This window comes from Grammomys surdaster, unplaced genomic scaffold, assembly GCF_004785775.1.
Source record: "Grammomys surdaster isolate TR1022 unplaced genomic scaffold, NIH_TR_1.0 234, whole genome shotgun sequence".
Taxonomy (NCBI): Eukaryota; Metazoa; Chordata; class Mammalia; order Rodentia; family Muridae; genus Grammomys; species Grammomys surdaster.
Window position 1 is genome coordinate 103,501 of NW_021604679.1, and position 15,337 is coordinate 118,837.

A 15,337-nucleotide genomic window follows, 5' to 3' on the forward strand; every position below is an offset into this window, starting at 1 on the left:
CTGTCCTGTCCTGTCCTGTCCTGTCCTGTCCTGTCCTGTCCTGTCCTATCCTATTCTATCCTATCCTGTCTACTTCCCTGTTGATAAACCCAGTATATCACTTCCCATGTTCCACTTAGACCCTGCTCCTACTCCAACAGGCCAGCCCTTGTGGCCATGCACTCAAAATCTGCCTACCTCACAGTGTCTTCTTCCTTCATCTCTCTCTTCCTTGTTTCTATTTCCAAGCCCTACAAGTTACTGAAACTTTGCTCTGTCCCCTCTCTTTTGCCCAGCCCAGGCTATAAGTATCTTTATTAGACAGGGGTCAAGATTTACACAGCAAAAGATGGTATATGTGAAGATCTGCTCCTCTTGGAGTAACCAGACCCTGGGATACAGAGTTTAGCATCTGAATACAAGCAGTACCAGAACATCCTTCTCCAAATAAATGTCTACTTTCATCATACTTTACTGGAAAAGAGATGCTTTTCTGACTAATGTGGAGGCTGTTGATTGTATATAAATATACACATATATTTAGAGTATTGTTCAATCTTATGTCACATCTTCTTAATAGAAGAATTAAGTTCCTCTTCTTCGATCTAATGACACTCAGAAATGGACTTATGAATAGGTTTGGAATTACAGCTGTAGAATTTGTGTAGTGCAATGAGCACCGAACTCAACAATGCCCACAACATTATTCTGCCCAAATATATCTGGACTGTCCAAGGCCTTAATACATGAAGGCAATTAGTCTCTCTACAATTTAATTAAATAACTTATTATATTTAACATGTATAGTGCTTTTTTTCTCAGTATTATTCAATTGCTCTTTTCTTTCATCAAATGTTTTACTACTTGGGGAAAGGACAGTATGAATTCAAAACTAGAATAATTTAAGGGATAATGATTACAATAATTAATTAATAATAATTAATAATAATTATTAATAATTATTAATAATTAATATTATTATTAATCATTAAGGGATAATGTCTTCATTAGGACAGATCTTTTGTGCCATGTTGAATCTGTAGTAGGATGAAATTTAGTAGTGATAACTATAAGTTCCAGGGGTAGGTCAAAAAGGGAGCTGCGTGAGTAGTTACTTAAAAGAGTTGTAAAATTAGTGAATATATTAATCAACCTTTTGAGTAGCCTGAATCAACACTGAAATGAAAAAACCATCACTGCTGATGGGGACATGACCAGGTTCTGGAAAACTGTAAGATGTCATATGAGGCTGCCTTAAGTCCTGACCATCGAGACTGATCCTTCACTTTAAGGAATATTGTTTTGAGGAATCACCTATAAAGTTGAAAAATACAGATTCACCAGTGCCCACATGCAAATGAGGAATTTGCGTAGTGCAGTAAACATCAAACCAGCTGTAGTGGAATGTTCATAGCATTGTTCTGTCCAAATATATTTGAACTATCTGTGGCCTTAATATGTCTGAATTTGAGTCATTTTACAGTGGAATTTCCACATGAAAATGAGGATTAACCTAGAGCTGGAGAACGATGGTAATAATGATATTCCTACTTTAAACGATGCATCTATTTGGCATCCTTTCAAAAGAAATTTCAGTGAGCTAATTTAATTTATTGGTGTGCTATAAAAAGTATTTCTCCAATTTGATAAAGAGCATTTATAATAAAACGAATTTAACAGTATTCACCATGTACCAAATATATAGAATATTTTTGACGCTTTTATAAAGCATCAAAAATAATGAATAAGGAAAAGTATGTGCTTTTATTGGGATTTGCTAGAATAATTTTAGCATGCACATGAGGTTCCCTGAAGTAGAGTCGTACTTTCATGGAAAGAATAATAATATTATAATATTTTGAGTACTAATCATTTACAAAGAAGAATATGAAATGGAAAAAAATAAATTAATATTACTTATAAAGTCATTACTACAATGAACAATATAAAGGTACAAGAATAAATCACTATGATGTAATCATATTAAATTTCAGATTTAAATAAATAGTTAATATATTGGATATTAACAAATATCTTTGATCCACTTTTCTGGACAGGTTTCAGGTATAACTTACTTTCATGGAAAAAGACATTCTTACATACTTTGATTGTCTGAATTCTTCTTATTTCCTTGTCCAGTTGTTTGAATTCTATTTATTTCCTTGTCCAGTTGTTTGAACTCTATTTATTTCCTTGTCCAGTTGTCTGAATTCTATTTATTTCCTTGTCCCAGACTCCATATCTTCTCATGTAGTTATTTTAATTAATAGAAAGTAACTTACTGATTAAGAAGTTTATCTATAATATTAATGTTTTTCTGTCTGTTTGCTGCAAGTAAAACCTTGTAATTTATCACAAATTGAAAATGGACATCTATTTGGAGAAGAGATATACACACTCTACCAGCCAGTCTCTACAGGAAAGGAGTTTCGCTATTACTGCAACAGTGGATTTGTGACTCCTTCAGGGTCACACTCAGGCTACCTCCGTTGCACAATACAAGGATGGCAGCCTGCAGTCCCATGCCTCAGTAAGTCAATGTGTATAATAAATCATGTTTAACTCTAACAAAGAGTAAGAGAAGAGTAGACACATACTTACAGTTAAGTTTCTCGTGAAAAAAGACTAGCAGTTTGTGAGCAAAGATAATCAAACTGTCTTTGAAAGCAGCTTACATGAAATGAACATCAAAAGTAGGGATTATGAAAATGCTTGCATCACTTGCATATTCTATTTATGAAAACTAAAGATAAATGCTAATCTTTTTGACAATTAGCTTTATTTTTGAATGTTATGTATGCTAGTAAGTGATTATAAAGATAAATTTTAAGTTAGTTTAAATTAAAGGCATTTTTAATTATTTTTATATTTATGATTTTTGCACATATGTGATCCTTAGAGGAATATGTTTTTCATTATGTGGAAAATGGGTATTATACATGATATATTTTATTTTCAAAGTAAATATCTATAAATATAACACAATGAATTTTGTGTTCATTCATTTCATTATAGTTTGGGTTTTAAGAAAAGAAGTCTTAGGTCAATTTGAAGTTATTCATTTTAATTTTTCAAATTCATTTTTTCTAATCCATACATTTATAATTAATGGCTAGGATATTAAGGCTTTTGACAATCAATTTCTGAGTTATAAATATAATAAATGTGTTCTTTGCTTATAATTAAAATTGCCAACTCTTTTAAAATAATCTTGGTTAAATTTGATTAACTTCTTCAATTTTCTAAACAACTTTAAAGTAAATAATTGTATAATAGCATTGACTCATATAGGAACATGGTACGTCTTTAAAATTTGAATATGCTTTTGAGTTTTCATCAAGTACATTTATTGTACCATTTTTCTCTTTTGAAATTTTTCTTAACTTTATTCTTTTGAGATAACTTGGTGATTTTGTATTTGTATCTAAAAATTTTCACCTTTGGTGACTTAATATTTTATATAATTAATAATAATGAACTGTTTAAATTTTGTACTAAGTTATTATATGATAGTTTTCTTCATGGTAGTTTAGTTCATGTTCTTAATTTTATATATTCTTTATATGGTCTTTGTTAATTGGGATGATCCATATGAACATACTGTGGTACTTTTTTTTTCGTATTTCTGCAGGTTTTTACTTTTTTATGACCTATCCAGGTAGATTGCTTTGTATTTCTTACTTCAAGTACATCATCAAGACTTTGAAACAACTGACATTTTTATGCTCAGTTTCTAAGGATTCGTCTTTGAAAATGATTTTTATTTAGGAATCAGCTTATTTCATGTCAAAGCCATTGACAAATGAGTGTGCTTTTGTTCTTTTTAGGAATTTTTCTTGTTCTCTTCCACTCCAGTCTCTGATCAGCTCCACGAGGCTGCATAATAACTTTTCTGTTTGTTATTGTAGTGTTGTGTTTCTTTAATATATGATATCAATATGTTTATATATTATGTTTTCTAAGTGAATTCTACTACTTTTCAGGAAAATATTCATGTCATTCTGCCATGCTATGACTTGTATAATAACTGATCTTTATTGTGGAAAGATTTATGTTCATATAGTTATAAAATAATTAAGGTATCTATGCCATTTATGAATACTTTGGATATTTTAAATTTTGTCAATTGCATGATCTATTTATGAACTTTTGAAAATAAGTCATTGCATTTGAATTTATAAAATAATCTTAGATCAGCTTCTAAAACTGAAATTGAGAATTATTGCTGTGAGAATCTGGTATGTGGATTTTCTGGATGTTAGGATAATTTTGCATCCATGGCAGCAATGAGCACACTTCCAGTGGACTTGTTTCCCTCTAAAATTTCTAAATATACCAGCTAAGGAACATAGTATTCTACTTTAATTTTATTTTCCTAGTGGACTAATAACAACAATTATGTCCAAAATCCCTTTTTGATTGGATGTTTTACTGTATAATTAATATTATTATCATTTACTTATCTAAGATACAATTACTTGCAAATTTTTGAATATTTTCTTGCATAACCTGGTTCACTGTATAAGTTTCTAGTAATTTCTGGTATGAGTATTTTAACATTAAGTGCTTATGCTTTGACACTTTAAAAATAATTTTAATTTTCTGAGATTATCCTTCTCTAAGGTATCCCTTTTCTCTTACCCAATATTTTGTCATTTTTCATTCCTTTGTTGTTTTTTTCCCCTTTAAACCAATGGATGAAATCCAATTGTGATGTATTTTTATTCTTGTATTTGTGGTATTACAATCGACAGTGACTCCATTTACCATGAAAAAATTATTCTCCCTTTATTTAGAGCTGTTAATTGCTAATAGCCCCTCAGCTAGCATGGGATTCTGTGCCCACCTTCCCTCATTGTGCTGGAATTGTTCTACCTTGGCTTTGTTCAGGCCTGGGCATACTACCACTACCCTCTGAATTCATATATTCTTCTTCTTTGCTCGGTCTGGAAATACTGCTTTCTCATAGTCATCTACATTTTTTGGATGTTGTATGATTTCTACCCATTTTTCTTCGATGTTTCTTGAGACTTGGAAGGAGATAATGCTGACAAATATATTATATGCAGCATAGAATATTTCAGTCTCTTGTCTCTGCAAGCTGATCACTTGTAGGTATCAGTCTCAAATGAACTCTTCTTTGAATAGAAGCTTCTTTGCTCAGAGTTGAGTGTTTTGTTACCTTTTGGAAAACGCATCATTTTATAATCTCTCCTCCCATCTTCTTCCTTCTTTTCCTCTTTTCTTATCTTCTTGACCTCTACTTCTATAATTGCACACACACAGACTCACACACACACACACACACACACTCACGTGCACGTGCACGTGTGCATACTTGTACAACCTTCTAAGTCCACTTAGTGCTGCTTGAATGTACTTGTGTTTATGCATAATCACTTGGAATAGGATAACTTATCAGAGATACTTATTCTTAGAAAAGATTGATTTTCCTCTCCCAGAAAGTATTGATTATTTATTCCTCTTCAGCTAGGGGCAGTGACTGTGATAATGTCTTTAAATGCTTTGGCATGACAATTGGTATTGTGCTGAATTTATTTAAACAATCATAACTCTGTGATTTCATGGGTAATGTTTCCCTGTCATTCATATATAAATATATGTATGTGTACTATCTCATAGCAGACAAGCTGGTTCTCTGGCTCTCATAATCCTTTTTGTACCTACCTCTCCGGAGATCCCTAAGCCTTTGGTGTAGAGGTTAACTTGTGGAAAAATTGACTGGTATTGTTCATTCTAGAGATAGTAGTTCTCTCCATTTTTGACCTGTTATATATTTCTATATTAATCTCCATTAACTACAAAAACATAAGCTTCTTTGGTGAGGCATGGGAGCAGCACGTAACTGTATATGTAAGAATACATATTTACAATAATTTTAGAAATTGCATTGGTTTAGCAAAGTGGCAGTAATAGGTTTTCCTTTAGGGAAGTTGGTTAGGTTTCTAGTATCAGGCACAAGTTCCTACTTATTGTTTCGGACTTAGGTCTAATTATCAAGCTATTGGTTGCCACAGATATATAAGTTCCATTATTGCACCCTTAGCAATGTCTTGGTATGCAGGTCATTGTTGTAGGCAAGCTTGAAACCTGTGGAAAGCTTTACATGTTTCATTCCTCCTTGGCAGAAATGATTTGCTAGATCAATAGTAGATGTATGTTAGTTTTCTGCAACTGTAATTTCTATATTCACATATGAAAACTATGGGAAATTATCTTTCTTGTTATCATGGGATTATAAGCCCTTAGTGGTCATATCTCATGTCTCAAGGAACAAAGCTTAAGAACAACATCCTTTCCTTTTACAGCTCATCCACCATTGCACATTTTATCTGAAAAAGGTTCTTCAAAGCTTTGTTCATTTTATCTTTGTTATTTGTTTGATTTTTAAATGAATTTTGAGACTACTTAATTATAGGTTCCAGGACTTGCTTAACAAACCAGGAATTCTTAAAATGGCTGGTGGAAATTAAAACTAGGCAGTGTTGGAGGGGTCTCAGCAAAACTGAAGCTGAGACAAGTTTAGTTCAAGAAATCAGACATTTTATGCACTTATTAAAACCAAATTCAATAGTGGCTGCCATGATATAAGGATGATTTGCAAGCTATATGATTCCCTGAACTTAGTATATTGTGCCTGTTGGCTTTTTGCAGGCTAGTGTTCTTCAAGAGGATTTCCTTACATTTACAGCTCTATTTTCAAACTATCAGTCTTGCAAGACAAATGTCTCCTTCTTACCTTTCACATTTTTACTAGATCTTTGCTAATATCACGTAGTTTGCCCATATCTATCTCTTCCCCAGCTTGTTCTGTATATTCCCCTGTCCCTACCTACAAACATTTTGTTCATAAAAACAATACAGTACAAAACAAAGAAAATAACAACAAAAACCCCTTGAGGTTGTGTGTTGAACCACTGGACAATGGTCATCCCTTCCTCTGTGTCTCTGTCTCACTGTGACCTCTTATGCAAAATCTTCTCAAACTCAAACCAGTCAAATCCCAGCATGGACTAGAGAGAAAGGCTCAATGTACCACCTCTAGCTGAGGCACTTTTTGTAAATGGTAGCAATTTTTCATTCTCACACTATTTAACATATCAAAATTTCCTCACTTTTTTGTCATTTTGTGTCATCAAAAAATGTCTTTGCCTAAGACAAAAGTAGATGTTTATCTAGAAGTTTATATTTTATATTTAGGTTTTGATCATTTTGGTATCTATTTTATATGAGTGTTAGAAATAAGGTTAAGCTAATTATTTTACATTTGAATATCTAAGCATTGATTTTCTTTTTGAGAAAAGACTATATTCCACTATGTAGCTCACATTAATTCTTGTTAAATGAGTTCTAATCCTGTGTGTATATGATGGTTGACTTTGTGTTCTCTTCCACTGCTCTGTGTGTTTCTACATTTACCAACAGGTTTCCTTTGTGAGTACTGCACTATAAAAGACTTACAATCTTTTAATATATTAGGCTTTCAATTCCCATTTTAATCAATTTCAGTTAAACTTTTAAATAATAAAGAATAGTATAGGTTATAGAAATATATAGAGAATTGTAAAATTTTTATTCATCAACACATTGTTTATATTATGTTTAAACTATCTAGATCATCAAGAATTTTGAAAAGTGTCCTGCTGCTAGGGTCCCTTACCATGTAATTTTCAGAGTAAATGTTTTCATATGTAATGTTTGTCTTCCTGGGATCAATTTGGAGGCAATGAATATAGTATAACTGAATTTTTCTTCTGTTAAGTATTATATAGATGTGAATTTAGTTTGATCTTTGAATTCTTGTAGCACTTTATGTTATAGGCAAGAAAATGTTACTGTGTGTATACTGTAGATACATAGATATTGCATGATTTCCACATCAAAGCAACTGTGTTTGTGGTATCTATTTTTTCTTAATGAGTTGTCTATGCCTTTTACTAATTCTATTAATTTTTGTAAAACTAATTGACATGAGTCTTGTCAGTTAATTTAATAAGTTAAAAATTACAAATAGGAATAACAAAATTAGGTACTCCTTTTACTAGAAACTTTCTCATCATTATTTTGGAATAGTAAACTTGAAAGTGGAGCCACACACTGTACTTGCCTTGGCCATCACAGTAGGAATAGCTACTGTGAAGATAACACCTAATGTAGTTTGCTGCAGGTTGCATATGGCCATGTTGTGATAACTGATAAAGAGCAAGGAACAGAAGTAGCAGAATGTGAAAGAAATCAACAGGATGTAGCTGAGTGTGAGATTACTAACCTTCACAATGGGAGCGTCTTTGCACTTTCCCAAAGCTTCAAGAACCATGAGGGCAGAGAAGTGTAGAAATATGCTGTCAAAAGCCATCCCAAATAGGTCTTCATAAGTAAGAAATGAGACATGTCTTTACAGGCAATGTGTATGTTCTGTGTCGATACACTGATCATCTGGACATATATCTGTTGGAGAAAATTAGTAACAAATCCTTGGAAAACTTCACTATCAAATAATCAGTTAGTACCTGTCTTAATTAACAGGTACCTCAATAAATATTTTTCCATTCAGAAAAAAAAACCCTGACATGAGTCTATGTAATATTCCACAATTGTGTTTTTTAAAAATAGGTTTAAAAGTATAAGGATATAATTCCCAACACTGCCGATCCATCTCTACTTTTGGTCTACTAAATCTGTTTAAAATTTGTTAATTTAGGAACATTTTACAGTATAGTTTAAAGGTCATATTATGTAAGAATGTGTTTATTTGTTGTGGACATAATTCCTTTTATATCCCTGATCCATTATTTCAGTTCAGGATATGACCACCACAGCAAATATTCACTTTATTTTAATTTCAGCATTATTTCTAATGTCTTAACTGTGTCTCAGGTTACTGATGTGGGTCCATATTGCATCCAGCTTCCTCCATGCTCCCAGTTGTCATCTCATGGATTTGTGTGTGTGGTTTTGATTTAACCATTGATATTTGGCTGCTGTGGGTTTTGAGCATCACCAAATGAGTTTCTTGGATATTTTTTTTCTTCAAGGGGAAAGGTGCTGCCATAATGCATTTTCTTTAACCTCTATGGCAGTCATTTGAAAAAAGCAACAATGCTGTGATGGAACTCTTGCAGCCAGTGCTTGAGACTAGAAACCTGTGGGATTGGAAGTATGACATTGATCATTGCATTCCCTTTGATATTTTATTAGACTAGTTTACGAAGCCTTTTCTTTCTAATTAGTGTGTTTCGAATATGGATAAACTTCTGGGTACTTTCTAAAATATGAAGGTGATCAAAGGAATCTTTTACTCTTCCACATTGAATATCTAACATTTTTTGTGTGCTTGGAATCTTTAACCTTACTGTTTAAGGTAGTGTTTCTTCTCATGTTCTTCTGGATCAAAAGGGGTTATACTGTGCTGTGACCTGTATCTGCATCTAAGCAAACAAGCTGGAAGATGGCTGAGGATATCTACAAAGTTCTACACCATGTTTATTTTCTTCTTCATTTTTCTCTTCTGTAGGCTGTTGCTTTGTCCTATTGATGGTGTCCTGTATGCATAATGTTTTGTATTCTGTGTAAAGTTTACTCTTGAGTGATTCAAATTCCAATTTTTCTCCCATCATATTTTGTTTCAAGAGGGATAAAGCATTGTAATGATTATGTCAAGAATCTTCTGTCTCAAATTTGTATAAACAGTTTTTAGCATTTATTCTCTGCCATGTCAATATATACTGATCACTCAATGGATGGGCAGAATAGACAACATGGTGGGACATCTGCCAGAAGAGGAAAGAGAGAAAATCTCCTTTCTCAAGTTTGTATAAATAGTTCTTACCATTTATTCTTTACCTTGTCAATAAATTCTGAATACCCAATGGCTAGGCAGAACAGAGAATATAGTGGGATATCTGCCAGAAGAGGAAAGAGAGAGGAGGAAGGGGGAGACAGATCAGTGGCAGGATGGAGAATTTGGAGCCATAAGGAAAGGGTCTGAAAATCCATGTAAGTAAAAATATGCAAATATCAAGGGAAGAGCCTGAGAGATAGCCAGATTAGCATAGGAGGTAAAGGTAGATTATTTAACTGCTTAGCTATGCAATTTTGAATAGATCTTATTTGTTCTATGTGGTTACTAGGGAATAACATAAGGTAAAGAAATACAGTGGCCAGATTAATCAACTATTACATTTATATTAAGATTATTGTTTTAACAGTGCTCTCTGCCTTACAGAAGATATTCAATTTCATGAGATTCTATTTATTAATTGTTGATCTTGGTATCTGAGCTGTTGGTGTCCTGTTCAGGAAGTCGTCTCTTGTGTCAGTGGATTGCAGGCCATTCTTCACTTTCTCTTCTATCGTATTTGATGTATCGGTTTTTATGTTGAGATCTTAATTCATTTGTACTTGGATTTTGTACAGGTTGATAGATATGAATCTATCTGCATTCTACATGTAGACACCCAGTTAGACCATTTGTTGAAAATTCTTTCTTTTTCACATGTGTAGGTTTGGCTTCTTCACCAAAAATCAAGGGTTTGTAAGAGTGTGGTTTTACTTCTTGATCTTTGACATGATTTCACTGAAGAACCTGCATGTTTTCATGCCAATAAGTATGCAGTTTTGATTACTATTGCTCTGTAGAATAGCTTGAAATCAGGGATGGTGACAGGTCCAGAAGTTTTTTTATTATACAGGATTGTTTTAGCAATCCTGGGTTGTTAATTTTCCATATTAAGTTGAGTATTGTTCTTTCAAGATTTGAAAAGTATTGTTTTGGAATTTTGATAGGAATTGCACTGAATCTGTAGATTGCTTTTGGTAAGATGGGAATTTTTACTGTTAATTCTGCCAATCCATGAGCCTAGGAGATCTTTCCATTTTTCTGCTATCTTCTTTAGTTTCTTTGTTCAGTGACATTACACAAAGATATTTTATATAATTTGTGGCTATTGTAAAGAGTGTTGTTTTCTCCATTTCTTTCTCTGCCCATTTATTGCTTGTATAAAGGAGGGCTACTGAATTTTGATGTTGTTGTTGATAATTTTTTCATCCAGTCCCTTTGCTAAAGGTGTTTAGCAGCTGTAGGAGTTCTCTCATAGAATTTTTGGATTCACTTACATATACTATCATATTATCTGCAAATCGTGCTACTTTGACTTCTTCCTTTCCAATTTGTATCCCCATGAGCCCCTTCGGTTGTCTTTTTTCTCTAGCTACAACTCCAAGTACTATATGAATAAGTACAGAGAGAATAGTGGTTTCTATTCTCTTATCTAAGTTTCCAAATAAAGGATTCCCTGATTTTGTGTTTTCATTATTGCTTCTATTTCCATTTTCAGGTATTGATCAATTTTATTAATTTCCTTTCTTTGTCTATAATTTCTTGTATATCTTTAAGGGATTTATTCATTTTCTTTTTGAAGGCCTCTATCATCTTCATAAGATTGGATTTAAAATCATTGTCTTGTGCTTCAGCTGTGTTAGGATATTGAGGGCTTGCTGTAATAGTATTGCTGGGCTGTGGTTGAGATAGTCCCCTGTCTCTTTCTGGTGTGTGCTTAAGCTGAGCTTTAGCCGTCTGGTTGTCCATGGTAACCATAAGTATAGGCAGAACCCTGGGTCTCAAAATGGAATTCTTGGGAGAGGTCACAGCTCACTGCTGCTGGGCATGCCTCAGGGGGACTTGGCAGATAGGTGATTTGATGGTACGTGTTCTGTTATTTTTTTCTGTTCTGAATTTCTTTGAACTTTTAGCACACATTGATTTTAGGTATGTAGTCACTATGACATTCCAAATTCTTAGTACTGGTATCTGTAGCACCTATGTGATTAGATTTTCCAAGATCATCACCCAACCTCGGCAAACCTAATTGGATAAATATGTCTGACACATATTAGAAAGCCAATTTATACTCATGTTTAAATAACCCACCCATACTTTAGAATTTTCTGACATTCTGTAGGATTATGAATCCACTTGACCCAAAAAACATGTAATATGTATGATTAATTTAAGTCATGCATTGTTAATCTTTAAACCTATGAGTTGTTTTTCTTGGTCCAGTAATGTGAATATTTTTTATTATTTCAGGTCTTCTTGCAAAAATGACTATTGCATTTTTAAAATATATTTTCATATTCTGAATCTTTAAGCTCCTGTATATGCACTTATGTTTTTCTCATGTTTCTCCCTTTAGAGATGTGCTCAAAGTCAGATATAGAAATTGATAATGGATTTTTTTCTGAATCTGATTTAACTTATGTTGTAAATAAAACAACACAATATAGGTGTAAACAGGGATATATAACAACAAATGGAGAAGCATCTGGCTCAATTACTTGCCTACAAAATGGATGGTCAGCTCAACCCTCATGCATTAGTGAGTATTTCATTATATTTTTGCCATTATATTGATACCATATAAATGTTTAGCTTTATTATCCTTTGAAGTGATTGATATTATTGCATTTGAAAGATAAGTATTAGACTTCAAGCAAAAATATATGTGACTATTTGTTTTTCCTTGTGGAGGCATTCTTGTATGGGAGACTATCAGTCTATTTCTCTTCTCAAAGCCTTAAAATTATCACATAAGTTTTAGCCTTGAGAAAGATTCTATGACCTGCTGCCTATTTTAAAGATCTTCCTTCTCACTCACCAAAGAATTGCTTCAATATATAAAGTTTCCAATGGAGATATATGTTGATGTTATAAATCCCTGAGTATGTGATAACATTATGTGTTTGACACTCTGAGTTAAGGTCCATCTCAGAACATCTCCCTCCCTCATAGAAAATCAACCCGAACATCTTTTGATTATCATATATTAATCTATATAGACTTTTGTTCTCATGGGAATTACTCAGATTGTACATTGATACATTAGAAATAAAATTTTCAATTTTTTTTAATCAGAGTCTTGTGATGTACCTGTGTTTGAGAATACAAAATCTAAAAATAATAGCACTTGGTTTAAACTCAATGACAAATTGGACTATGAATGTCACGTTGGATATGAAAATAAATATAAGCATACCAAAGGCTCCATAACTTGTACTCATGAGGGATGGTCTGATAAGCCCTCATGTTATGGTGAGTACTATCTTGTCTAGAATTTTATTTTACAAAACAATGTATTTATGTGTTACTTGACAATGAGTTTTCTAGAATCTGCCTCTGATTTAATATAAACTTGGAAAAAGACTGGTCATGAAGACTAAAAGTGATAGTACTTTGTTTTATTATTCATTATATTCATTTATCTATCCTGTATGTGCACATACATGCATGTGTGTGTTTATGGAGGAGAGAGGGGGGAAGGGAGAAAGAGAGAGAGAGAGAGAGAGAGAGAGAGAGAGAGAGAGAGAGAGAGGAGGGGAGGGGGAGGGAGGAGGAGGGGGAGGAGGAGGGAGGCAGGGAGGCAGGGAGGCAGGGAGGCAGGGAGGCAGGGAGGGAGGGAGGGAGGGAGGGAGGGAGGGAGGGAGGGAGGGGGAGAGGGAGAGGGAGAGGGAGAGGGAGAGGGAGAGAGAGAGAGAGAGAGAGAGAGAGAGAGAGAGTCTTGAACTCCAGACCAGTCTGGGCTACATAGGAAGACCAATTATGAACAAACAACGGGAACAAACAAGGGAAACAAGTGATCCCCAATTTAAAATCAAAACTCAAAATAAGTAAATAGTGACCATTAATTTCTTTCTGATTATAAGTAGTTCAAGACTATGAAATCGGGGTTTTCTATAATACAATGCAACACTAAAATAGAGCACAAGGGGAGAGCTATTAGTTCAGTTCGACAATAAGTGGTTACTCCATGTAGTAGACTTAAAGTCAATCTTAGCATTACAAATATGAAATGATTATCTTAGTCGGGGTTTCGATTCCTGCACAAACGTCATGAACAATAAGCAAGGGAAGGAAAGAGTTTATTTAGCTTAGACTTTCCACACTGTTGTTGATCACCAAAAGAAGTCAGGACTGGAACTCAAGCAGGTCAGAAAGCAGGAGCTGATGCAGAGGCCACGGAGGGATGTTACTGGCTTGCTTCCTCTGCCTTGCTCAGCTTACTTTCTGATAGGACCCAAAACTACTAGCCCAGGGATGGCACCACTCACAGTGGGCCCTCTTGCCTCAATCACTAATTGAGAAAAGTCCTTACAGCTGGATCTCATGGAAGTATTTCCTCAATGTAAGCTCCTTTCTATGTGATAACTCCAGCTTGTGTCGAGTTGACACAAAACTAGCCAGTACAATATCAAAACAGAAAGTAGTTACATGCAATCCTGTTGGGTAACAAATCCTTTCCAATGGAGATGATATACAAGTGTTTACAGACCCGAATTAGGGAGCCAATGGTTCCTATCCTCAGATTCCTCACTTAGAGTGTCCAGGCACCACTGCACACCAGGCTGGAAGGATGAAATGCAGACAGGAATCAGTGAGGTCTGCAGTCTAGCTGGAAGTGAATGCATGGGAAGAGAAGGCTTTCTCTGAGGATTTTGATGAAACAAATCTCTTAGACTACCTTATCTTGTGCACGTACCTTTGTTCGAGTTGGGTTTGTAAGCGTCCACATTATTCAGTGTGGATAAGGGTTATATATGAACCTTGGAGAGTAGAAAGGACTTTTCAAGGTGATTGTCACATTCTGCAAATGCCTCATTTGTATTGAGAGGCACCCCAGGAAACGCAGGTACTTACTGGGTGAGTTCTCATCAGGGAAAAGGAAGTTCAACTTGTAGGTCTGCCAAGGACTATTCAAGCTTCCCCAGGTAGAGCCTTTGGTGCACTGGGCTCCCCAGACAAGGTGAGAGGGAAGCCATGTTGGAAAATAGAGTTGTCTATTGCAGCAACATCAAAAGAGTTATCCAGACATAGTAGACTGAGACTTAAAGTAGCAGCATCTCCCCACATGAGGTCATAAAGACCAAAATACAGCTATCACCAAAGTCCAACTTTGTGATACATGACTTTTATTGGGTTACTTATAGAAATATGGGTGAAAGTTTAAGTATAGAAACAGAAATCACTCAAAGACAGCTTTCACCAAAGTCCACTTAGCATAGTTGACAGTTCAAAAAAGCTGGGATGGTGGAGCATATTGCACAACTGGAAAAATATATTGGAGAGTGTCTTTTTCAAGTAACCCCTTCGAGAAAGCTGGAAAAGTTCTTGATTCTTTCAAGCAGCTTGTATGATCTCAGTCTTTTCTTTTTGCATCTAGGGTGGTCTGAGAGTCTTCTTTGCAGCTTTGCTTATCTAAGAGTGACTCTCAGCAACCTAGCTAACATGTTTATTCTAGAAAGGAGGGGTCTGCTGAATCTGGTCAGTTTTAAGGACTCCCTA

General features: G+C 34.4%; 1 protein-coding gene across 6 annotated transcripts in view; it reads left to right on the plus strand.

Annotated features, from left to right (window-relative positions):
- Positions 1 to 15,337, plus strand: part of LOC114626376 (complement factor H-related protein 2-like) — an 82,056-nt gene that overhangs the window by 41,831 nt on the left and 24,888 nt on the right. For 4 of the 6 annotated variants that reach the window (XM_028773755.1, XM_028773757.1, XM_028773756.1 and 1 more), the window contains 3 exons: positions 2,315 to 2,509; positions 12,195 to 12,377; positions 12,914 to 13,090. In XM_028773755.1, the coding sequence (XP_028629588.1) occupies positions 2,315 to 2,509; positions 12,195 to 12,377; positions 12,914 to 13,090 (555 nt within the window). The remainder of the gene's footprint in view (positions 1 to 2,314; positions 2,510 to 12,194; positions 12,378 to 12,913; positions 13,091 to 15,337) is intronic. The other 2 variants (XM_028773762.1, XM_028773759.1) reach the window with 1 other exon arrangement.